Genomic DNA, 18,184 nt, shown 5'->3' on the forward strand with positions numbered 1-18,184 from the left:
AATTAGAGGACCATAAGTTGACCTCCTGGATTGCTTTTGATAGCCTGAGGGGGCTGGAGAGGAATTTTTCAAAACATTTTCCCCCTAAGTATTTTTTTTCATGCCTCTCCCAGGAGATTACATGGCTGGGTGGGGTGTAGGTTGGGAGGTCGGACTCAGTCATGATGCTCCAATTATGGTATGGGGCAGGCTGGATGGGCAGCAAGTCTTTTCCTGCCAGTTAATCTCCTGTGCCATTCTGGTGACTTGAAATGACAGTATATTGTAGCAATGAAGATCATCTTTGGTGGAGGTCGATTAGAGCACCACAGTTCCACACGGTCAGAAGAGAAAACAGCCGGTAGCGGGTTAGCTATACTAAACGTTACCCCACTTCAGGCTGGACATCGCATTTCACAATAAATGCTCGAGATGGTAACCGCATTTCTTCAGCTGCAAGTGTGTTTCTATATTTCCCCCCTAAATGCTTATAGTGGTGCTTTTGTACGGGATCCTCTGTAAAGCCATTGGTTGGAGTCTCAAGTAGCCGCCCAGCGTTTTACTGATGATGCTGCAGATCTATTTGAGAAGTTGGCTGGGTTTCAAGCCAGCCTCAAGCTCGGCTCTATATAAAAATATGCACTGTGCTAGCCAGCGCATGAATGAAACCTGCAGGACCTTATAGTCGGCAGACATGGAGCACAAAACTCAACTGACGCTGGCTTTCCTTCTCGTTCAGGTAAGAAAGGACTATTCTAATACTTTTCAGTTCGTACCATACCTATTTTTTAAAAATACTCAACCAGAGGAAAGATAGAAATTAAAACCGCGAGACGGAATACCCAAGACTAAACAATGCAGTGCAACTGGACTTGATTTTGACAGCCAGTTTAATCTACACGGCTGAAGCCGCTTTTCCCTGTCATTTATACATCTGTAAGAATTCAGCGGCAGTTTCCCGGGGAACCCACTAATGTTTAACCTGGATATTCCTTGAAGCTTTTTATTTGCAACAGGAAAGGGAGGGAGGGGGGGTGTGTGGATAAGTTAAATTACACTTCAGATTTCAACTTCATTGCATTAGAATATTTAACTCCCAAATTTCTAATAAACTGATTAAAAATGTTTTTGTTTAAAGTTTGGTTCCTTTTGCCTGTAAAATTCCCCGTGGATGAAATCATAGCTCTGGGAAAGTGTAACGGATCCACTTGGCCATGTAACTGCTGCTGCTGTCAGTCAAAGCGAGTAACACTGGAATGTTTTCGGATTCGCATTAAAAAGGCGGCGGGCGGGGGGGTGAAAGAGACAGGGGTGGGGCGAAATCAAATGGTGGGATAAACTTCATATACGATTACAAATGCGTGTTTCTGCTCAAGTTGTGTTCTGGTAACTAACGTGTGGCTCTGGTAACTAAACTGGGGGCTGTGTTAACCTGGCGATCAAGGGGTTAACCGGTGAGCGGTTGAGAGGGGGAAAAATATAGCTTACTCTTTTAGTAATCTGAATGTGGGCACAAATATGTAGTCGTGTGTTTAAAATCGAGGATCTGGCAGATTGCGCACGGATAGCACGGCCTTAAGCTTCAGTGTTTAACTGAATGCGTGACTTCTGCTAAATAAAGAGCACGACTCCCATCCCATTTCTACCTGCACCTGTGTTATCGGCTGGCAGTGTACTTATGTCTTTTGTTTTAAATCGATGACCTCTCCCCACTCTCCATCACTCCCTTAATGACATCAATTCAGCCACATACGCAACACCACCGCACCGAGCACTCACTTTCAGGAATCTCTGGGGACATATTTAGACAAACTTGAGAGCGCCTGATCAACAATTGCCTGTTAAAACCGACCTTTAAACAAGTTATTCATTTCCAGCGGAGGCGTTTTTTTCCCTTTAATAGAATACCTACTGTATTATATTGGTCACCCAATAGAGGGTCCAATTGACAAAATTCTCTTATCTTCAATTCCTTTTATTTTTCCCCCCTGCAAATCGAGGCGACCAGAATTTCCGACGACACTCGTGCATGTATTTTTGTTTTGTTGCAGAAACATTTTGGGCTTCCTGGAGTTCTGCTTTGCGCTTTTACTATGTCGGTGTCTACTCTTCACCTGGGTGTGTCAGGCATTGGTAGCAAGGTTTAGGGGGGTGGTTCTGTTCCTTCCATCTGATAGCAGTGTGTGTGTGTCACAGACAACTTCGTGATCCCCTTCTGCAAAGACTCCTAACTGCACGTTCAGTTGGGTCCAGTCCTTCGAGCTTGATGGAGCCAAATGCAGGATATCAAGCCTGATTGCGGGGGGGGCGGGGGAGTTAAGACCTTCATCATTTTCTTCCTTGATGTGAACTTGGATCACATACTTCATCATCTCAGAGAAAGAAAGCAAGTCTATTCAGTCTCACGATTCTCCAGTCCCTTCGCATCCTCCTTCCATTGTGGGAAGGAATGAGACTTCAATGCAAAATATGTTTGCCACCTCTGCGCCGCGCGGAAATGTTCCTTTAAAAAAAAGCAACATTCGGAGCTGTGAAATATTCCATTTGGAGAGTCTGAAACTTGGTTTAAAAATACACTTCCCATTTGCTGCCGGAAGGTGGCGCAGCAGGTTATTTTGGGAATCCTTTGCTAACTAGTGCATTGGTTCACATTCGGGTCACAGTCCTAATCAGGCACTTCGGGGAAACAGGGAATGTTATCCTTCTATAATAAAATATTCCCTTGGTGGGCAGTTACGGTAGAAGCAAAAATAATTAAGGATCATGCTACGTATTAAACTGATCTGAAATACCTTTTGAAATCACGCCCTCCTTTGTCAAAAAGTTGTTTCTTGTGTGCAAAGCTTTGAATTATTCACTTTAGATGTTCGAGTGTGCTTGGAATATAACAGATTTTAGACAGACTTGTGAACTATCTGTTCGGAATTGGGTAGAATTAAGGCAAACGGTTTGAAAACCATGGAATCTTTGCAGTGGGGGAGGAGGCCATTCGGCCCATTGAGTCTGCACTGGCTCTCAGAAAGATCATTCTACCTCGTCCCACTCCCCTGCCTTATCCCCGTAACCTTGCACATTCTTTTGAGGTAATAATCCAATTCCCATTTGAATACCTCGATCGAACCTGTCCTCATTGCCCTTTCAGGAAGTTCATTCCAGATTCCCACCACACTTTGGTGAAAAAATATTTCCTCACATCACTTTTATTCCTTTTGCCAATTATTTTGAATCTGTGCCCTCTAGTTCTTGATGGTCCCTTGAGTGGGAACAGTTTCTCACTATTTACCCTGTCCATACCTCTCAGGATCTTGAATACCTCTATCAAGCCTCCTCTCAGCTGCCTTTTTTCCAAGGAAAACAGTCCCAACCTCTCTAATCTATCCTCATAGATACAGTTCTTTATGCCTGGAATCATTCTTGTGAATCTCCTCTGTACTCTCTTCAATGCCTTCACATCCTTCCTAAAGTATGGTGCCCAGAACTGGACGCAGTATTCCAGATGGGGCCTAACTAGTGTCTTAAACAAGTTCAACATGACCTCCTTGCTCTTGTACTCAATGCTCCTATTAATAAAGTCTAAGATACTAAATGCTTTATTAACTGCCCTCTCAACATGTCCTGTCATCTTCAATGACTCATGCACGTGTACACCAAGGTCCCTCTGTTCCTGCACCTCCTTGAGAGTTTCTCCCGTTATTTTATCCTGTCTGTCCATATTCTTCCTGCCAAAATGAATCACCCCATACTTCTCTGCATTAAACTTCATCTGCTACTTGTCTGCCCAATCCACCAACATGTCTGTTCTTTTGAAGTTCAAGACTATCCTCATCACAGTTGACAACATTTCCAATCTTCTGAGAATCTGAAAATTTTGAAATCATGCCCTGAACACTATAGTCTAGGTCATTAATATATATCAGGAAGAGCAAGGGCCTCAACACTGACCCCTGGGGAACTCCATTGCAAACCTTCCTCCAATCTGAAAAACAACCATTTATCACCTCTCTCTGTAGGAGAGGTAGGATCTTAAATTCAAACACTCCCCATTACAGGTTAAATGTTGGGAAATGTGAATTTAAAATTGCACCACTAACTGGTTTTTCCCTTCTCCTAAGAGGTTCTGTGATCATGTATACATTCTTCAAGTTAAATACAGTATTAAGGTTGAAGTTTATTTAACTTAGCAAGTTTCTAGCGTTTTGATTAAATGGCTGTGTAAAAGCATATCAAGCTAGTTTGTCCTAGTAATTTATATAGAATTTAGAGCACAGAAACAGGCCACTTAGTCCAATTGATCTATGTAGGTGTTTATGCTCCACATGCATCTCCTCCCATCCTACTTCATCTAGCCCTATCAGCATACCTTTCTATTCCTTTTCGCATGATAATCCAGCTTCCCCATAAATTAATCTGTTACCTCAAAAACTTCATATGGCAACGAGTTCCACATTGTAATCACTTGCTGGGTAAAGATGTTTCTTCTGAATTCATTATGAGCAAACTAGGTTGGAAACACAAACGGAATAACAAACAAAATTTAACAATTTAAAAGAAAAACCTCAATTTTAGTGCTGCTCTTGCTTACTAGAGATAGTTGTGGGACATTCCCTTCATCTACTTTCACACTATGTCTTGTCTTATGTTTGGGATGCTATTCATTGCACCTGATACTTCCAATTTTGGCGAATCACACAGCACATGAGGCCATTTGGCCCATCAAGCCCATGTTGGTTCTTTGAAAGAGCTATCTAGTTATTCCCATATAGCCCTACATTGTTTTCATTTTCAAATTTATGAACTGCTTAATGTTAGGTGCAAAGTGATGATGGTACTCCCTATCTACATTATGGGAAATACTAGAAAGATTCATTCATGCTTGGGAGTATTTCAGAAGCAGAATTTACATCAGGCTTTGAGGATATCCAGGAAGTAGAGGGTTCACAAAAAGTAATCAGAAGGTAACAGCCAAGACCTCTGATTCATACGAATGGTTGCTGGAGAAAAGTTTCCGACATAGATAAGTAATCAGAGACCAGTAGCTTTGATGATAGATCTACTAAAGTCAGAAGATCATGGGAGCAGTCAACTGACTTGTAATCCAAAATGTAATTTTAACAAATTCATTGGTTCAGCTGTTTCAACCACCAAAGTGATCTAACTGGGTCCTATGATGAACAATTAAAATAAGAACTTCTAAATTTGCACTTGCACCGAATTGGCTTATTTATTTTCTTTTTTTTAATATATGTAAACTTCAATCTAGATTGCCTTATCAACCTTCATTTTACATGTAGGCTGGTCGAGATGCCAAGCACGATGGTAATTAGGGTTTTCTAGCATTTGCTACATGTTGAAGAGAGCTGTCCCAGAAGAGATGACCTAACATGTACCAAGCCAAAAGCATGACAGTTAATAACTATAACACGGCTAAAGCCAGTGCCACATGTGAGCTATTATTAATAAAGTCTTAGTCTGTAATACTGTGATATCAAGGTGTTATAAATGGAACAGGCTGATGAAACGCACTACATGGATTTTTTAACGTTGAGTGAAATAACAAAGTTCCAGCAATATCCTCGCAGCCTGCTACAAGTTCTACTTCTGAAATACTTTCAAATACAAATAAATTTATTTTGTCAATTTGTTTTGGCATAAAGTATCACTTTTATTTCTAAAAGCAATTTTGCTGAATGTTAATGGAAAACATCAATATACATTTCAGCAACTAAAATCAACAGAGCATAAAGAAAGCTGAAGGAATAAAAAATCATTCAGTTATTGTAGGTAGTAAAATATTGATCACGTTTTCATGTTTAAACTGCTTTGAATGTTTGGGTTCATCAAGGTGAGGCAAAGGCACAACAACATTTGGTGGGGGGGAGGGGAAACTCAGGGGAAGAGGTGAGAAACATGTCAATAATGGGAATTAGAGTTGGGTTGGGAAGCCGGGAATGTAACCCATGGCAAAATTGGGTGGACACATCTGTGAGGAGTGTAAGTGCAATGAATATCAAATCTCAAATCAACAGCTAGGTGCAAAATAAGACTCCCTAAGATGTAGGAGCAGAAGTAGGCCATTCAGCCCATCAAGTCTGCTCCACCATTCAATGAGATCATGGCTGATCTGATGATCCTCAATTCCACTTTCCTGCTTTCCCCCCGTAAAACTTGATTCACTTGCTGATTAAAAATCTGTCTCAACCTTGTTTCTCAACCTTGAATATACTTAACAACCTAGCCTCTACAGCTCTCTGTGGTAAAGAATTCCACAGATTCACTACCTTCTGAGGGAAGAAATGGGCGACCCCTTACTCTGGTCCTAGACTCTCCCACAAGGGGAAACAACCTCTCACCATCTACCCTGTCAAGCCCACTAAGAATCTTATGTTTCATTAAGGTCGCCTCTCATTCTTCTAAACTCCAGTGAGTGCAGGCTCAACCTCTCCTCATAAGAAAATCCCTTCATATCCAAGATCAACCTAGTGAACCTTCTCTGGACTGCCACCAATGCCAGTACTGCCACCAATGCCAGTATATCTTGCCTTAGATAAGGGGACCAAAACTGTTCACAATATTCTAGGTGTGGTCTAACTAGTACCTTGTATAGTTTTAGCAAGACTTCCCTATTTTTATACTCCATTCCCTTTGAAATAAAGGTGAACATTTCATTTGCTTTCCCTATTACCTGCTGAACTTGTATACTAGCTTATTATGATTCATGCACGAGGACTCCCAAATCCCTCTGTGCTGCAACTTTCTGCGGTCTTTCTCCATTTAAATAATATTCAGCTCCTCTATTCTCCCTGCCAAAGTACATAACCTCATTTTCCTACATTATATCCAATCTGCTAAATTTTTGCCCACTCACTTAATTTGTCTAAATTCCTCCGTAGACTCTGTGTCATCCTCACTGCTTGTCATCCGCAAACTTGGTGATAGGACATTCACTTCCCTCATCCAAGTCATTCATATATATTGTAAATAATTGTGGTCCCAGCACTGACCCTTGTGGCGCTCCACTAGTTACAGGTTGCCATCCTGAAAATGCCCCCCTTATCCCAACTCTCTGTCTTCTATTAGTTAGCCAATCCTCTATCCATGCTAATATACTACCCCCAACACCATGGGCTCTTATCTTATTAAGTAGCCGTATGTGTGATACCTTATCAAACACCTTTTGGAAATCCAAATATATTATATCTACTGGTTCCCTTTTATCTATCCTGCTTGTTACCTCCTCAAATAATTCTAATAAATTTGTCGAGCATGAAGCCTCTTCATGAAGCCATGCTGACTCTGCTTGATTGTGTTATATATTTCTAAATGCTCTGCTGTTACATCCTTTATAATAGACTCTAACATTTCCCCAATGACAGATGTTAACCTAACTGGCCTGTTTCTTTTTTGTCTTCCTCCCTTTTGAATAAGGTTGTTACATTGGCAGTTTTCCAATCCCCTGAGATTTTTCCTGAACCTAAGAATTCTTAGTGGATGCACTGGTAGTAATCTTCCATCTTTGGAGCCACTTCCTTTAATATCCAAGGATGCAACCCATCAGGTCCAGGGGACTTATTGGTCTTTAGCCTCATTAGTTTCCTTAGTACTTTTTCACTAGTGATTAATTATTGTATTTATTTCCTCCCCCTCTTTTGCCACTTGATTATTTGGTATTTTTGGAATGCTTAGAGTCTTCTACTCTGAAGACTGATGCAGAGTCTGCCATTTCCTGATTCCCCATTATTATTTCCCCAGCCTCATTTTCTAAGGGGCCTATATTCACTTTGGCCTCTCTCTTCTTTTTTTATATATTTTAAAGAAGCTCTTACTGTCCATTTTTATATTACTTGCTAGTTTACCCTCCAAAGTTTATTTTCTCTTTTTTGGTCATTTTTCGTTGGCTTTTAAAACTTTTCCAATCCTCTGGCTTACCACTAATCTTTGAAATATTGTATGTTTTATCTTTCAATTTGATACTCCATTTACATTTTTCCAACTTCCAAGATTTTGTATTTGTTTGAGAAAATCTTGAAACGTGTTTAATAAATTGTTTTAAAATATAGCTACACACACTCCACAGATAAAGCTGTCTTCCACATCCACTTCTGCAACCCCATGTTGCCCTATCCAATTATTCCCACATTAGAGTACTTTTATACTTCACAAGTGTTAACCAGTTTTAAAATTTCCAACTCAAGCCATAGGGTTATTCTGAATAAGGTTTCAAGTTCTGTACCAATTAGCGCTGAATTAAAGGGAGTTCTATGCTCTCGATCTGTATTCACTAAGAATTAAGTGAGGTTTGTCCCAAACATCTTGACATGGGAGTCTTCCACTGAGCAGAATGAAGGACCATTAATCTGATCAGTCTTAATGAATGTTAACCCAAGTCTTTGTGTGAAAGGAGGCTGTGCCAATCTATTGTCAGTTAGTCCTGTGTAACCCACAGTTTTGAAATAAAATGTTACCTTTCATGCAATTCATTTGGAGCTCTAAGAATACAAACAGAAATTAAATGTTGCTTTGGAATTTTCCTTTCTTTGTAGTTAGCTTAATGTAAGTACAATCTTCACAATATGATCTTTTAATGCGATATACAGTAGTTAATGAGGATATAACAAATGGATATTTAAAATGTTATTTCATACATCAAAAGTTTATTCTTTTGGCCCTCCAGCCATAAGTTGCTGACTCATAGAAATAGATTGGATTGGGATTGTTTATTTACCTAATAAACTTTTCAGTTGTAAGTAGCAAGATCATTAGTGAAATGGGAAGAGCAAAATGGTTTATAACCACAACATTACGTACTGCCTTTAACATAATGAAACATCCCAAGATGCTTCACAAGAGCATTATAAAACAAAGCCACAAGGAGATATTGGGTCAGATGATCAAAAGCTTGGTCAAGGAGATTTTAGGCAGTGACTTAAAAGGAGGAAAGTGAAGTGGAGAGGTGTAGGGAGGGAATTCCAGAGCATGGGGCCTAAGCAACTGAAGGCACAGCCACCAATGGTGGAGTGATTCTAATTAGGAATACGCAAGAGACCAGAATTAGATGAGTGCACATATCTTGGAGGGTTCTCTTCTGCCATTTCCTGGTTCCCCATTATTATTTCCCCAGCCTCATTCTCTCTAAGATGCCTATGTTCACTTTGGCCTCTCTCTTCCTTTTTATATATTTAAAGAAGCTCTTACTGTCCATTTCTATATTACTTGCTAGTTTACCCCTAAGTTTATTTTCTCCCTTCATTTGGTCATCCTTTGTTGGTTTTTAAAATTTTCCCAATCCCAAAGCTCACCGCTAATCTTTGCCACATTGTATGTTTTTTCTTTCAATTTGATGCTGCATTTATATTGTTCCAACTTCCAAGATTTTGTATTTGTTAGAGGAAATCTTGAAAAATGTTTAACAAATTGTTTTAAAATATAGTCACACACAGTCCACAGATAAAGCTCCCTTCCCTTGCCCACTTCTGCAACCCCATGTTGGAGATTACAGAGATAAGGAGGGGAAGACCATCAAGGGATTTCAAAAAAAGAATGGAAATTTTAAAGTTAAGACATTGCTTAACTGGGAGCCAATATAGGTCATCGAGTATGGGTAAGAGGGGAATGGGAGTTGCGAGTTAGGACACAGGACACAGGCAGCAGGGTTTTGGATGACCTCAAGTTTATGGAGAGCAGAATGTGGGAGACCAGCCAGGAGTGTAGTTAAGTCCAGAGTTAACAAAGGCATGAATGAGGGTTTCAGCAGCAGATGAGCTGAGACGGGGTGAAGTCATGGAGATGGAAATAGATGGTCTTAGCGGTGTGGCTTCCTTCCCCATGACAATCAAACCACAAGGCTGTGATCTCTGGGCAGAGTTTAGTATGATTTCACCATCCCCCATTCCAGATCATTCTATTTTACGTAAAATTAAAGGAGATAGTTTAAAACATAGCCACTTTATAATGTCTCATGTTTATAGCAATAGAACTATCACTTTAATATATTTTGTTTATCAGATTTAATTCCTTTTATGGATAATACTGTAATAGAGAACATGATAGCTTGTCCTGGAGAGTTTTAATAATATATTCAAGTTTTCTTTATCTTTAATTACATGAACTATTTATGTTTGGAAGCACCACTGAGAATATAAAAAATGTAGCATTTAACAACTAGAAGCCACTTAATCAATTTTCACTTATATTCTCTGTTAATCAATAGATAGAAAAACATATATATAATATTCAATGATTTTTACTGAGATAAGTGAGAGATGCTAGTACAGTACATTACTGGGAAATAGAACAACACTTTCCATTGTTCAGCATTAGCATCAGCATCAAGCGCTGGTTCAGGCTGCAGCTTAAAACTCCCTCTGTTCTATCAACATGTGCCTTAATTGCAATCTCATGAGCAGACCTTATTTCGCCAATGTGACATTTTACTTTTGCTAGCATCAACCATTCTCATGATCTTGAGGAGTTTGTTAGTTTAATATGGGTGTTCCTAGCAAGACCCATCCCTAATTGCTCTAGAGAAGGTGGTGGTAGCCTTCAGCTGCTGGTGGTGGCCCTGTTATCAAATTAGAGTTACTTTCATGCAATAGGCCCACTAAGTCTGGACAAACTAATTCCACATGGGATTTTAATCTTCTCTGTCTGGGATTGGTTTTACCCAGATTCTAGAAATTAGTGGACAACTTGAACTCACTAGATGGCTCAATTCTTCCTTATCTTTTTAAGGTATATTTTACTTTGTACTGCATATATTCAATGGTTTTTGCCTGTTATGATTTATTATAAAAAGACAGAATATACAATCTTTCATGTTTTTCATTTGTCTGAATTAGTAACATATTTTGTTAAGCAACATTTCACATTGCTTTTACAATGGGCTTTTATTATAAGCATTATCCTTTAAAATAAATGGCCTATTGCATTTAAATATTAAGTACTTCATTAGACCGTTGATGAGGTTCATTACAGCTATTGAAAGTAATTTTTAATACTTTTAGCTCACTCGAAACATGCAATTTTTAAATGTACTAGTCCCTTGAGTTTAATTCTGAGAGTGATGGGGATGCAGCTGTTAAAGTTGTTGCACAGTAATCCATTATAGATCTAGGTGACTAATGACTGGCCACATGAGATTTTTTTTACTGCTGCATGACATAAGATTTAATGATGCTGTGCAACAATAGATTTTAACAGAAAATGATTTGCCTCTTTTGATGATTTACCAGTTTTTACATTTTTCTTTAACCCCTGCAATAACCCTAGTCTCCATGTGGCCTTTCTGCTATTTGATAGCAAACAGGTAGGTTCAGATCCCGACACCAGTTCAGTTCCAAACGTCTTTCAGTGAGTGACTCATGTTGTCACAGGGTATTTCTACTGTAGGGTGAGCTGAAGTACCAAATGTACCCAGAGGTAGGAGCACCACCACTGGAGCAGCTGAGAAGTAACAACATGCAAACCTAGCTATGATTGGTGGATTCTAATGTCAACCATTGAGTGCACCAATTTCCCCAATTCTAATGGAGCAAGAGAATGAGCCATTATGTCCACTGCTAAAAGTCATTTCCATGATTTCATATATTTAAAATATATATATATATTAGCACAAGATATGTCATTGGCATCGCTTCATCTGAGTAAGATGATGGACACGCAGCAAATCAAGCCCGTTGGAGAAGGTGTAGCTTCATATGGTGCACTTTTTGCAAATGCCTGAAGAGACCAATGAGAGGCAGGTTCTGGCACAAGTGCCACATACGAAGTGGTTATCGGGTGTCGTTGTGAGTTGTTGTTTTCAGTGTTAGCACCTGTTGCCAGGTTGATGTAGCCATTGATCATCATGGTGCTGCATGCTGGCCCATAGGTGATATCTCCATTTTCCTCAGTCATCAGCTAGTGTCTCCCTGGCGTGAGCATCAATGTTTAATGCCTTCATGTGAAGCCTGCAAGCATCCTTGAAGCAGAGCTCTGTGTATTCTACTGGTCGTCTGTCTCTGGCTACCTCGCCATGCAGAAAATCCTTAAGCATGCGACTGTCTTCCATCCTGCGAACTTACCTGAGTCAGTGAAGTTGCCTCCTGTTTGAGTACCAATATACCTCAGAGCTTTGGCTTTGAGATTACTGCGAATTTGTGATTTTGTCCTTGCATGAGGTGCCCAGAAAGTGCTGCAAACAATGATAATTCCCCTTTATAATATGTTCAATTCTGATAACTGTGTCAGTAAATAGCATTTGATATTTGTAAATGTGCATCAAGTGCTGAGGTAGTTTTGACTCGAGCCATTAATTGAGTAAGACAAGTGAGTTGTGACATAATTTATCATCTGATCTGCTTAGAAAAGCGTTTTCACCACATTTTAAAATTCAAAATTGTAGGAGCAAATTGTGTAACATGTAGTAAGTGTAAGAATTTGCACCATGCCAACTGACATCCTAGTGCTACAAATTCTTGAGAATATTTAGAAAAATCAGAACCACTCTTTGTATGCCTCCAATTCAAATTTGTGGAACTCCTCGATCAATCTTTTCTTTATTCTTCATGTTTTAAAACCCTAAGCTTGACATTAACTTTTTCTTATCCCTTGTCAATCTTGCAGGCGTCCTGAATCTATTTAGGTCTGATCTTTTTTTTATCTGGGGTAAAAAGCTCAAAGCAACAAAAGACCAATGATGTTTTAATCTGCACTGATGCAGATCTTTCTGGATTCAGCTTTGGTATGAAGCAAATTTCATGGCCGGGATTTTCTGGCACCATCGTGGCGGGACCTGCCGCGGGAGGTTTGGTGGAGATTTGGTGGCCCAGCCAAAAGTCCATTGACTTTTGGTGGTCTTGGATGATCCTGGAGGTGGGCGGGGCCAGATAATCCTGCCCCATGTCTATTTTGTAATGTATTGCTTGTGATATACAGGCTATAATATCACCAGGAATCAATTTAGATTTTCCTCCATCTTCCTTTCAACCATGATAATATCCCCTCCTTGAGGAAAAGTCTAAGAGTTTAACCTATTGGGCTACCCTGCCGTCCATGCAAAGTTACTTGTTACATATATGGTACTTAAACATCATTATCCATGAATGACCACATCCTGTTCACAAACTGTAGTTCCTATTATGTGTTTTTGGTCAATACTTTGTTGACATTTACCCATTGTCTGTTGCTGTGTCAATATTTGCCATGCCATGATGTGGTTGTAGGCTATGGTTGCTTGGTCACTCCACGGAGTTTCTGAAGTCTCATTCTCATACCTAGTACTATCTACTTGATTGATGCCACCAGCAATACACAATTATATATAAATACTTCGTGTTTCATTATGCTCTCAGAAAGGCTAGAAAGATGGCTCGGGTTGGTGATTCTATTTGTTTGTGGGGCTTCAGCACATCTAGGGAAAGGAAAGGCACATTTACTCTGCATTTGGTCTGTCTTATATGACCTGGGATGGCTTGATACCAAGGCTGAGTGTAAACACAATGAACACAGACCTTGTTCAACTTGAAAGAAAATAGTGGCGTCGAGGGATTACGTGAGGTAAGATGTGGCAAATTAAAAGTAAAGGACAAGTCAAGAGAGCAAGGTAGCAATAATGACAATCATAGCGTGGCAGGAAGGGGTCATAGCATACAAACTCAAGGGTACAAAAGCAGATAAGGCCAGAGTTCGCAAAGATAGTAATAAGACAGAACTAAAGCTTGTAGCATTTGTAACAAAAAAGGTGAATTGTCAGCTCAAATATAAATATCCCTTATAAAGATGTGGCTGCAAGGTGATCAATGCTGGGAACTGAACATTCAAGGTTACTTAACATTTCGGTAGAACAGGAAATGAAGAAAAGGACGACATTAGTACAATCGTGAGAAATGACCTTAGTTCTAAAGATCACGATTTAGAATCAGTTTGGGTAGAGATAAGAAATAGCAAAGGGAAGAAGTCAATTGTGGGAGCAGTTTGTAGGCCTCCTAACAGTAATGATGCCGTAAGATGGGGTATACAGGAAGGATTAATGGGGGCTTGCAAGAAAGGCAATGCAATAATAAGTGATTTTAATCTACATACAGATTGGACGAATTGGATTGGCAAAGGTAACCTGGAAGATGAGATTATAGTGTTTTTGGGACAATTTCCTAGAGTAGCACTTTCTAGAGCCAACCAGAGATCAGGCTATTCTAGACCTGGTAGTGTGCAATGAGGCAGGATTAATTAATGACCTCCATAGCAAAGGTGCATCTAGGTAGCAGTGATCATAACATGATTGTATTTTGCATCCAGTTTGAGGGAGAGAAGAGTGGGTCTGAAACTAGTGCTTTACCCTTGTAATTGCCTTTATTTAAGTTTATGAAGATGGAGCTGGCTAAAATGGACTGGGAAATTAGGTTAAGGAGTAGGTTAGTAGAGATGCTGTGGGCAGACATTTAAGGAGATATTTCATAACATTCAGCTAGGATACATTCCAGTGAGAAAGAAAGACCCTAGGAGACAAATGCACCATCCATGGCTAAGGAAGTTAAAGATAGTATCAAGTTGAAAGAAAAAGCATATAATTCTGTGAAGATTCATGGTAGGCCAGAGGATTGGACAGGATTTGAAAACCAGCAAAGAATATGGAGGGAGAAATTAGAGTTTGAGAAAGCTAGCTAGAAGTAAAAAAACAGAAAGTAAGAGTTTCTACAGGTATTTAAAAAGGAAAAAGAGTAATTAAAGTGAGCTTGGGTCTTCTAGAGAGTGAGACAGGGGAGTTAATAATGGGAAATAAGAAAATAGCAGAAGCAGTGAATGGATATTTTGTCTGTCTTCACTGCAGAAGACATAAATAACATCCCTGAAACACTTGCAAATTAAGAGGTGAAAGGGAGGGAGGAACTTAAAACAATTACAATCGCCAGGGAAAGAGTACTGAGAAAACTGTTAGAACTAAAGGCTAATCAAGTCCCCAAAACCTGATGGACTTCATCCTAGAGTCGTAAAACAAGTGGTTGCGTAGATCGTGGATGCATTGTTTGTAATTTTCCAAAATTCCCTAGATCCTTAAAAGGTCCCATCAGATTGGAAAGTAGCGAATGTAACTCCTCTATGCAAGGAAGCAGGGAGACGAAAGCAGGTAACTACAGGCCAGTTAGCCTATCATATGTCATAGGGAAAATACTAGAATCCAAGAGGAGGAGGACATACTATGTCCTGGCCAAAGTCCATCCCTTGATCAGTGCCATCAAAACAGATTAGCTAGTCTTCCATCTCAATGCTATCTATGGGATTACACTATACCTAAAATGACTGCTGCATTTCTCCCATTATAGTAACTGGTATAATGCAATTCATTCTATGCCAAGTGCTTTGGGAAATTTTTGAGAGCAGAGCTATAAAAATGGAAGTTTTTTTTGTTTCTCCTATACACTAGATTATGGAATGTCAAGCCTGTACTTAAGTTAGTTTGCAAGGGCAATTATGGATGGGTAATTAACTCTGGCCTTGTCAGTCACTCTCATATCCCATAAAAACCTTTTAAAAATGTATCCAAATCTGCATGTAAACTTAGTTAATGCTTTGGTAATATTATTTAGCAAGTTGAAATATAAATATTGCTCAAAATACACTGATTTCAAAACTTAGTTACATATTTTAATATTTCTTATTTGATACCTTACTAAATGCAATAGTTACATTGTAGTTTATATATTGCATTTATAGTTTATATATTGCATTTATAGTAGTTTATTAAATATGATTGTGTACTGGATTTAAAATGTCTGAAATATTAAGTTATAAATCTGCCATACATTTATTATTTTTGTAATAAATGTAATATAATATAACCAAATTCAGACATGTAAACCTAAATTTACCAAATTGTGGACCAAGCCATTAAACCTTGACACTTTTATTCAAGATGTGCAAATTGGCGAACTTGTAGCTCAATAGCATGATTTAGCTCCATCTGGCCTGTCCCCACTTCTCACATTGTCACTCACAACTAGTGGTGATGGTTAATTGTAATTCTAATCGTTACTGGTTGAACAACAACAGCTGTGAATGTAGATTTGGTAAAGAGGGTTCAGATCGAATCTTATTAGTTTGTAACCCTCATTAGTAAACCTGATGTTCATTCAGGAGGGCAAACTAATCTCTCTTTCTAACTTGTCAAGAATTAACTAGAGGGGAATATATGTTAAAGTAATTCATAGCTGTAGTATTTTGGCATTCTTTAAAAAATGTAACTTTTGCAATAATTTATGCCAGCCATTATTGTGCATCAGATTTTAATCTAAAATCTGAGTTGTTCCTTACCTGGATTGATTTTGGAGAAGATTATTTGTTCGATGTACATTTAAGTGTAGATTTAGATAGATGTTCACACTGTTAGTATATTGAGGCATTTTCCATTTAAAGATTAATCTTATGTTCCAATTTTTTTCCTAACCTGGAGCTGCAATGAAGAGGGAAAAACAGACTTGCATTTATATAGCGCTTTTCATGACCACCAGAGGTCCCAAAGTGTTTGGCAATGCATGAAAAATAGTGAGAGTTTAAAGTAAAATGGATAGGAAATTGGCTGAAGGAAAGGAAGCAGTGGTTGCTTGCCAGGGAACTGATTGACAGCCTGGAAAATAACTCTCAGCTGAGTGTACAAAAGCAAAAATAGCAGATGCTGGCAATCTGAAATAAAAAGAAACTATTGGAAATACTCAGCAAATCAGGCAGCAACTGTGGAGAAATTAAGATTTCAGCTCGATGACATTATGCCAGAACTGGAAAAAGTTAGAGATGTAACAGGTTTTAAGCAAGTACACAGGCAGGTAAGAAGGTTGGCAGGGGGGTGGAGGGGCGCGTCGGGGGAAGAACAAAAGGAAGGGTCTGTGATAGGGTGGAAGGCAGCAGACATTAAATGACTAAAGGGGTGATGGTACAAGGCAAAAGGAGATGGTGATGGGCCAAAAACATGGGTCCGGAGGAAATGTAAATGGGAGTATCAGTATCATCACCAACATTAGCCGGGGGTGGGGGGAGAAGAATGGAAAGAGTAGTTATGAGCTTAAATTATTGAACTCAGTGTTGAGCCTGGAAGGCTGTGAGGTGCCAGATTTCATACAGTTGAGTACTCTTGGCTCATTGCTGAACCTGCACTATTTCCAATTTTATTTTTAATCAAGGAATTTGATTTAGAAGCTTAATGGCAATTGGTCAGACTCTTAGGAAATAATAAACTGGAGCTGGGGAAATTGAACCTGAGGTATCCAAGGACCCACAAAGTGACCCATATTTAAAAAAAATGTCTGTGGCCAGAATCATCATAAATGGAATTCAGTAAGAGTAAGTTACATATTGGACAAAATAGTTTGGTGGCATACATACTGTATGGATGATATCTAAGTAGCTGAGGGTGAATTGAAAGAAATCTGGAGGTGTTGGATTGTTATCATGAATAACCGTTTTAGCTGTCAACAAAAGTGAACCACGTTGCTGAATTTAACAAACACTTCAGTTCCTTTTTATAAACTTTTATAGTCATCAAAGTAAGGAACATTGGTGTTGGGGAATGGAACTTTTCCCATTTCAGGTATCCTATGTTAGCATCAAGCACTCTCTCAGATAACTAGCCTAACACCATTCAGTCAGTAATTTGGAGGCTTTCATTCCATCAGACTGGGCTGAATTGGAATAGGTCTCTGAGGTGAAAGTTACTGTTTGACCTAGTTTCATATTAATATACCTTGGAGGATTTCTTCCAATCAATGCTTCCATGGCATGCCCAAACAGGCTTCTGTCATATGCCTCATTACACTGCAAGCCAATTGGTATTGACTCCACCCCAAATCAAAACAGATAACAATGACTGCCAATGTAATAGTTCAAGTGTGAGGCTAACTTAAACAAACCAATTTGAACTTGGGTGGGAAATGGTGGCGCAGAGGAAGAACCAGTTGGCAATCTGCCCAGTCCACTGGAGCATGGGTTACAGCTTCTGACACTATCTCCCACTTGAAGTCAATGGAAATGATGTGGAGGCTAGTGGGTGAGAGTGCCAAATCATGTTGCAGCAGGCTGGCATTGGGGACACTGGGAATGGTCCCCATCAAGATACACCAGGAAGGGGGCAGAGTTTGGGAATGATTGCACTTGGGCCTGGGGAAGGGAGGATGCCTGGAGAAGGGAGGCCCAAGGTCTCCTAATGAGACCGGGAGGCGCACTTCTCTTGGGTGACCAGGCA

The 18,184-nt window shown here is 39.4% G+C and overlaps 1 protein-coding gene across 1 annotated transcript in view; it reads left to right on the forward strand.

Moving 5' to 3' along the window:
- The first annotated feature begins 572 nt into the window (after positions 1-572).
- The window catches only part of cdh13 (cadherin 13, H-cadherin (heart)), a 1,028,759-nt gene continuing 1,011,147 nt past the window's right edge, over positions 573-18,184 (forward strand). Inside the window, exon 1 of the mRNA XM_078544562.1 lies at positions 573-718. Coding sequence (XP_078400688.1) covers positions 674-718 — 45 coding nt within the window. The 5' untranslated portion in view covers positions 573-673. The remainder of the gene's footprint in view (positions 719-18,184) is intronic.

The sequence above is a fragment of the Cetorhinus maximus genome, chromosome 6 (assembly GCF_964194155.1).
Source record: "Cetorhinus maximus chromosome 6, sCetMax3.hap1.1, whole genome shotgun sequence".
In the NCBI taxonomy this organism is placed as follows: domain Eukaryota; kingdom Metazoa; phylum Chordata; class Chondrichthyes; order Lamniformes; family Cetorhinidae; genus Cetorhinus; species Cetorhinus maximus.